Here is an 8,746-nt window from a genome sequence, read left to right as displayed (position 1 = left end):
CTCTGTCATGTCTAAATGGGACCAAGCAAAACAATCAACATTGCTAATAAGAAATTGGATGAGTTTTTTCTTGAGTTCGGGGGTTAATCCAAGTATACCTTTCAATCTGGAAGATGCTTGATCAAGACGGCCTGTTCGAGTTCTTCGACCGTCGATTTTGTTGCATCCGACTCCTCGGGGGCAATGAAAGTCTGAGGAGTGAGGAAGTCTTCTTCGTCATCTTTGTTAAAATGCTCACTGACCACCTATTCCTCAGGGGTCAGCCCGTTTCCTGACTCATCCTAGATGAGTGGAGTCGATGTTGGAGCCATGTCATTTACCGCGAACATCTTTTTTGCTGCGCATTATTCTCCGTACACCATTTTTATACCATCTTTTGTTGGGAACTTCATCTTCTAATGAAGAGTTGATAGTACCGCCCTCATGTTATGTATCCACGGCCTTCCAAGTAAAGCATTGTACCTTATGTCACCTTTGATGACATGAAACTTGGTGTCTTGAACTGTACCAGACACGTTGACAGGGAGGATTATTTCTCCATTCATTGTCCCGCTTTCCATGTTGAATCCATTGAGGACTCGAGAGGTGGGTATGATCTGATCGAGTAGCCCAAGATGCTCCACCACCTTCGACCTGATTATGTTGGCCGAGCTACTTGGATCCACGAGCACACGTTTAATTTGAACGCTGTTCAAAAGAAAAGAAATTACCAGTGCATCATTATGTGGTTGGGATAAGGCCCCGATGTTTTCTTCTCTAAATGTAAGGGCGTCCTCGGGTATATAGCTCCACGTTTGCCTTTTCGTTGTGATGGACACTTTGGTCCGTTTGAACATGGGTCCCTGTGGGACGTTGGTTCCTCCAACGACCATATGAATGATTTACTAAGGTTTTTCTGGTCCATTCTTTCCATTCGCATCTCTTTCTTGAAAGTGGTTCTTGGCTCGATCGCTAAGGAATTCTCGAAGGTGCCCTTCATTGATCAGCCAGGCCACCTCCTCTCGGAGCTGTCTACAATCCTCAATCTTATGACCGTGAATGCCATAGTATTCGCCCATCAAGTTGGGGTTCCTTCGGGAAGGATCTGACTATGCAGGCTTCGTCCATCTAGTATCCCTGATTCTACCCATGGCTGATATGATGTCTGAGACATCGATGTTGAAGTTGTATTTTGACAATCAAGGTGCCTCCATTGGCCTTGAATGCCTATCAAACCCGGTCTTGCTCATAAGTCCCTATGAATTTTGGCCTCGATCTACTCTTCAACCATTTTGAGGTATATTCTGCCTCGAAGTGTCTCTTTGATCTTTGAAGTATGGCTGATACCTTTCTTTGCCTGATTTCGACTCCCTTGGTTCCTTTAGGAGCCTGCTTGGATATACTGAGCCAGAGGGGGCTCCTAATTGGTCTTCCTCAACCCTGATCTTCGATTGATATCTGTTGTGTACATCTCCAAGTCACGGTGGGATACTCAACCAAGTTCTGCTTTCACTGCTTCGAAGCTATCGAGCTTCGCTCATTCAAGCCCTGAGTGAAGGCCTGCACTGCCCAAGCGAGATACAAATTCCCTCAGCATCTCATTCTCCCTTTGTTTGATCTTGAAGACATCGGAATTCCTTGTAGCAACCTTGATGGCATCGGCATGTTCCTTCATAAAAGAATCTACCAACATGGAAAACGAGTCCATCGAGTTCGGGGGTAGGTTGTGATACCACATCATGGCCCCCTTCGACAGTGTTTCTCCAAATTTCTTCAGCAAGACGGATTCAATCTCGTCATCCTTTAAGTCATTCCCTTTTACAATACAAGTATAAGCGGTAATGTGCTTATTAGGGTCCGTGGTCCCGTTATACTTCAGGATATCAGGCATTTTGAATTTCTTCGGGATGGGCTTCTGAGCTGCACTTGATGAGAATGGTTTCTGCACGAACTTCTTTGAAACTACATCCTTTAGAATCAGGTGTGCGCCCAGGATTTGATCGACCCTCAAGTTATAAGTCTCCACCTTTTTATCGTTAGCCTCTATCTTCTTTTCTCCTGACTCCATTATTTTAATTAATTCCTCGAGCATTTTCATGATTGTGGGGTCAGTCCCCAAGCCGCTTTCATCGGGCCTTTCTAGCACTGGTTCATGCTGCATGTTTACTGGTTCAGCGGTGTTAGGGGTTCTGTTCTGACTTTGAAGTTGAACGATGGTGACTTGCTGAGCTTGCAACATCTCGAATATCACTTGGAGGCTGACTCCTCCTCCTTCCATTCCTCGTGCTTCTTGGCGTCCAGCCTGGGCTTCCCTGCATCCATTCCTTATGGGGTCTGCGCCTGCTCCCATGTTTAGAGCGTTGTGGGAGCTGATATCAACTGGCTCCATGTTTGGCACTCCCTTAGGGTTTATAGGTGGTACACCGAGCCCTATGCCACTATTTTCTCCAAGTCCTTCGCTGTTATGAGCGGGTGCATTTTGTGTGCTAGACATATTTTGGCCTGAAATCAAAAAAACTTTGACAAGAAAAAAGTGTGAAGAATAACGTGTGTTATCAGAAAACTAGCACAAAAAACAATCACTATTATTTTTAGCCCCACGGTGAGTGCCAAACTATTTACCTTGAAAATGGTATTAACAATTATATTTGATTTTGTGGTTCTAAAAATATGTGATTTATTTCAATACTAGTTGTTAGGAAATAGATGCTAAGAGTAAATGAAGAGAATATGATATGCACGCCAATGTTGATGAAGGACTGGGCCTCGAGCTGGCTGGAACAGAGGGCCTCGAGGTCCAGTAAGGACAGTTAACAATGAACAATTGATGAAGAAACAATGATATAGAAGGCCTTGAAGATCGACTTTTGCGGTTAATAATGAACAATAAATGAAGAACAATAAGTGAACAATAAATGAACAAACAATAAATCTGTAGAGTAATTGTTGAGCACGTTTAGGCATGAAAAGCAGAGAATGTCCTATTGTATTCAATATTCACGTGTGTTACAAAATGACAAACGTCCCCTTTATATAGGAGGGAGAATCTCAACATAGTACATGTCTAATAATGATGAGGAAATGCTATTGGTACAACTGTATAGTAGCTCAGTACGGATTTGTACTATTTCTTGCAGACTCTATCAGTTCTAATCACGTTCCCTCGTGAATTTTCCGCCTTTCTATGACGGTCGTCGATTTTTATGCTACCTCGAGGTACGCTGTGATGAGTCTTCGATATACCCTATTGAGGCGAGTGCTTCGGGGACGCGCCTTAGACTGTGCTTCGAGCCCATCGAGGCCGGGCTTAAAATTCCATAGAAACCTTAAAATCGGCCTTCCCTGATTTTGACCGTATACAGATATGTCGGCAGGTCCAAACCCACGACATTTGATATCGAACAAGCAATCCCCATGCACACTTGAAGGAATATCGTGATAAGTAAGTAGGAGTAGGAAGAAACGAGAAGTTGAGGATGAATATATTCATTAGAAGTTTGATTGGGGACGTACTCACTTGGTATGCTAGACAGGACCCCAGGAATTTGAGAGAATGGCAAGATATGGTTGAAGATGTCATGAACTGCTTCGGGTTCAATATTGAGATTACACCGGATAGATTTGCTTCGATAAACATACAAAAGAAGCCCTATGAGTAATTTCAAGGGTATGCTCGTTGTTGGAGATTAGAAGCAGCTAGAGTACATCCCCTACTGGATGATAACGAGTTGACCAAATACTTCATTCTGCCCAGGAAGGAATCTACTTTGATAAAATGATAGGGATGATGGGCCAAAAGTTCCCCGAGCTAGTCAAAATAGGAGATTTCCTGGAAGAAGGTATCAAGCCAGGGAGATACAGTTTATGGCTGCGCTACAAGATGTTAGCAAGGCTATACAATCTGGTTCCATCGGCAACACAAAGAAGAAAAAAGAAGAATGACAGAAATTATCCCTTACTATCAACCAAGTCATCCTCGTCGAGCCAATCCATACCCTACAAACACTCATCCTCCAAAGCAGTCTACTTATACCCCAGTCTACAATGCACAACCACTTTACAATAACCAAACCACATTACAATCAACCCTGATACAATATATTTCCAAACCCATCACGACGATATGCCCCCGTTCAAACCACTACCCATCAAAATAGGTCTGCCTATGCTCCCAGACCACGTCCTAACTTCGAAGCACAGAACCCCAGGAATTTTACCCCAATTACTAAGCCTTTGGCCCAATTATTTGAGAGGTTGAGAAGGGCTGGATTGCTATTCCTGATTGAAGGAAGAATCTCAAACCAACACATTATGTATTTTGATTCAAGCAAGAATTGTGCCTATCATTAAGATGTTCAAGGACATGACATCGAGGATTGCTATAGTTTGAAGCACGAGATCAAAATGTTGATTAAAAGCAGAGCTATCCAATGCACCCTAGCCCCACAAAATGTAAATTATACTCCACTACCAAACCATAGAAATCAAGGGGAAAAGTAGATAAGAGGAATATGATTTAAAGAAGACCATCATTACCATTAGGAATACTGAAGCAAGAAGGACAGCTCCTTAGGCGGCCCCGTTAATCACTGTGCAACTAAATCCACTAGTAATGGTTCGGACATATTAGCTATGGCACCCCACATCTGTCAAAGGGGATTAGAATCATGAGTATAAGGCAGTTTTGTGGACCTATCAGTCAAAGTGAAAGACAAAAATGACAGAAACTCTAGCCGTGTCACGACCCCAAATCGGACCTGGTCGCTGAGGCGGATATACACTAGGCCTTGAGGGGTCACGTGAACCAGTTAACCTCGGCAAAAACCCTATATATATATTGTATGTATAGCTGTATATATTTTAGGGATCCCTTAAATATTTTTCTTGGCCCCCTTATAATCGAAATGCTGCTTGGAGCAATGGTCCGCTTGTGTCAGTAGTATTTCCCTTCGTTTTGCTACGAAGGACTGGGGTTCGAAACCCCCTTTCCACAAATATTTCTTTTTTAGTTTCTTTCACTTTTTATAACTGGAATAATCAATTATATATTAGTACAATAGTACTATTTATTAGTCACTAGTCAACAATTGACTAATTTATAATTTTTTATTTTACCTTTTCTCAATTTTATTATATTTTAATAGTTATAGATAATAGTCAATTTTATTATTTAGTTCTTCTACAAAATCCTACCCAAAAGCCCCAAAATATTAAAGCCCTAAACCTGTCTTAGTTCTTCCTCGATCAAACGAAAAAGCTCCCCAGTCGGCCAGTCCCCTCCGTCAAACTCAGAAGCTCCCCTCCTTCAAACTCAGTCTTTACTCCCCAGCCATCACTCCTCACTCCGAAATAGAGAACCATTCTTCCTCAATCTCAATTCCTCTCATTACTTTAAAAAAGTAGCGGGCATCGAATATCTAGTTAGTGCTTCTCTTACTTTGAAACTTAATTTTTATTTATAAATTGTAAGAGCATGGAGAATTGGGGATGGATTTTATATGATTTTATTTAGGTTTAAAATTTTTGTTCAAGAATTCCCAAAATTTAGGTTTGCCACTGGTAAATAAATCAAATTTTCTCTATTGTTATAAATATATAAATAAAAATACGCCTGCATTCAAATTATAAAGTGATGAATACGTACATCTATTAACTTCGCTGATTGTAATTGGCCTTATTGATGATTACGGGCCTTTAAAAGTTAGAATCGCAGCCACTCTATTTTTACTAACTTTTCAATAAATTAATCACTGTCATATGATACTTTGCTCAGCTAACATCCAATTACTTATGGATTAAATCTCTGTATATTGGGTTTCTGCTTGGAACTTTTTGCTTTTCCGTGGTTTCTACTTTGACCCTTTTTGCATTTGATGAATTTCTATTCTTTATAGACTATTAAATTTATTGAACTCATTTTTTATAGGAAGTTCTTGTTCTTATGAATTGAGATGGACGTGTTTTTGACAAAGTTTAATTCTTCTCAACCAAGTTCTAGTCTTAGAAACAATTCCTCTCATCTCATAGATGAGTTTGATGAGAAATTACTCAATCCCGACCCTGGAGAGAGAGTACCAATTGATAAATATAGTCTTAGAATACGGGATGACATAAGAAGACACTACATTCAAAATGGACCTTGCCAACCGATTGATCATAAATTTCCTAAAACTTTATTCGGGAATAAAATGCGTCAATTTAGTTCGGGTTGGTTTAAAGGTTCCTATTCTAGATGGTTGGAGTATAGTGTGAATAAAGATGCCGCATTTTGTTTATGTTGTTATTTATTCAAAAATGATTATGTTCATGGAAGCACGGGTGACTCTTACACAAAAACGGGCTTTAAGGCTTGGAATAAAGCTTCGGAAAGACTTGACTTACATGTTGGTAAAGTAAATAGCCTCCACCACAAGTATTTCAAAAAGATGCTAGACTTATCAAATCAATCCTAATCAATTCAAGTTGCTTTTGATAAGCAATCTGAGAAACAAAGAAATGAGCACTGAATTCGTTTAAATGCATCAATCGATTTTGTAAGGTTTCTCTTGTATTTTGGATTGTCTTTTCGAGGTCATGATGAAAGTGATTCTTCAAAAAACAAAGGCCTTTTTCTAGGGCTTTTGGAATGGCTTGCAAAGAGGCTCCCTGAAGTAGATAGAGTCATATTGAAACATGCTCCAAAAAATGATATGATGACTTCACCAAAAATTCAAAAGGACATTGTGAGTGCATGTGCAAAAGAATCCGTGAAAGCTATAATCAATGATTTGGATGGGGATTATTTCGGGATATTAGTTGATGAGTCCAAGGATATTTCACACCATGAACAAATGGGCCTTGCTTTGCGGTATGTTGAATAAAAAGGCCAAGTGAACGAGCCATTTATTGGTCTTGTTCGTGTTCATGATATCTCTGCAAAGTCGTTGAAGGAAGCAATACTTTCTTTGCTTATGAAATACCCATTAAGTCCATCCAAAATACGTGGACAAGGCTATGATGGAGGTAGTAATATGCAAGGAAAAATGAATGGTCTTAAAGCTTTAATTTTGCAAGAAACTCCTTCAGCACATTGCATTCATTGTTTCGCTCATCAATTACAGTTGACGCTTGTAGCGGTTGCTAAAAAACATAAGGAGGTGGAAACTTTCTTTGCTACAGTTTCTAATATGTTGAATGTGATTGGAGCATCCTTTAAACGTAGATATCAACTTCGGGATCATCATGACAAATTATTGGGGCAATTGCTAGAGAGTGGTGAAGTTCAAAGTGGGAAAGGATTAAATCAAGAGCGAGGGCTTCAAAGGCCAGGTGACACTCGTTGGGGATCACATTGTAAACCATTAGATAACTTTGTTGTTTTATTTTCATCTATTGTTCATGAGCTTGGGGTGATTGAATATGAAGGTCAAGAGGCTAATAATAGATTGCAAGCAGAAGCTTTTTCGAGTAAAATTAATTCATTTGAATTTGTTTTCTTGCTTCACTTGATGTTGAAGGTATTGTTGATGTCGAATGAGCTGAGTAAAGCTTTAGAGAAGAAATAGCAAGATATTGTCAATGCCATAATATTTCTTGACATTACAAAGGAAAGGTTGCAACAAATGAGAGATGAAGGATGGAAACTATTAATGGATGAAGTATATTTGTTTTGTACTAAACATGATATTTTGGTGCATAATATGGAAGAATTCTATATTCCTGGAAAGTCAAAGCGTAGGCCTTCTATTGTTACTTATTCTCATCACTTACGTGTTGAACTTTTTTATACAGTGATCGATTTGCAAGTTCAAGAGCTTAACCGTCGTTTCGATGTTGTTAGTGGTAACTTGCTTCTTGGTATGGCTAGCTTGAATCCGGCTAACTCGTTTGCTAATTTTGACAAAGAAAGAATAATGACCTTGGTCAAGTATTATCCAGATGAGTTTGATGAATTGAAGTTTCGAGATCTTAGTCACCAACCTGAAACTTTCATATTGCACATGCAACATGGTGACCCTAGATTCTCAGATTTGAAAGGAATTAGTGACTTGGCAAAAGCGTTGGTTGATGCAAATCTTGTAGAGACATATTCACTTGTTTATTTACTTGTGAAGTTGACTCTAATTTTACCTGTCGCGACTGCAACGATAGAAAGAGCATTCTCATCCATGAAGTACATCAAAGATGAATTGCATAGTAGTATTGGTGATGCATTTTTAAATGATTATTTAGTTTGTTACTTTGAAAAAGAAGTATTCACAAATGTAAGCAATGATGCTATTATTGACCGTTTTCAGAGTATGAAAAAGCGTCGAGTTCAAGTATAAGTGGATGATGTACTTTTGTTATATTAGTATCAATTAAAGATATTCTATAACATTGAAGTTTGTCTTTTGATGTAAATTGTGTCTTCTTTTGTTCTCATTTTTGGATAACAGTAGATATTACTATTAGTATGTCAGGAATTGTTATTAAGGCCACTACGCTTGTTTTATATTTTAAAGTTTATTTCAATTTAGTCCATGTGTGCGCAAGGATGTGCAAGAAGTTGTTTATTTTCTTGGAATGCTTATTTTTTTTTAAAAAATTCGCAGATCAATTGGGGAGTCTGATGAAATCAAAGTTTGTGTTCACGGGTCAATTGGGGAGTATGATGAAATCAAAGCGTAAGCTCTTCTTACTTTATTTTAGTTTTTTGCTTAGCAAGTTTATATTATATAGTGGATTGTGCTGCTTATTTACTGGTCTATCATAGAGTTTATATGTATTTTTTTACTGGCTTTGGGTA

At 39.1% G+C, this 8,746-nt stretch overlaps 1 protein-coding gene across 1 annotated transcript; it reads left to right on the top strand.

The window, feature by feature from the left end:
• The first annotated feature begins 6,237 nt into the window (after nucleotides 1–6,237).
• LOC107774482 (uncharacterized) lies at nucleotides 6,238–8,285 on the top strand. The gene is made up of 4 exons (XM_016594024.2): nucleotides 6,238–6,371; nucleotides 6,518–6,826; nucleotides 6,947–7,475; nucleotides 7,566–8,285. The coding sequence occupies exons 1-4, from the start codon at nucleotides 6,238–6,240 to the stop codon at nucleotides 8,283–8,285; spliced, it is 1,692 nt and encodes a 563-aa protein (XP_016449510.2).
• The last annotated feature ends 461 nt before the right edge of the window (nucleotides 8,286–8,746 follow it).

Source organism: Nicotiana tabacum, chromosome 16 (assembly GCF_000715075.1).
Source record: "Nicotiana tabacum cultivar K326 chromosome 16, ASM71507v2, whole genome shotgun sequence".
NCBI lineage: Eukaryota > Viridiplantae > Streptophyta > Magnoliopsida > Solanales > Solanaceae > Nicotiana > Nicotiana tabacum.
The sequence above is the reverse complement of the archived record's forward strand: the minus strand, read 5'-3'. Positions and strand labels throughout refer to the sequence as shown.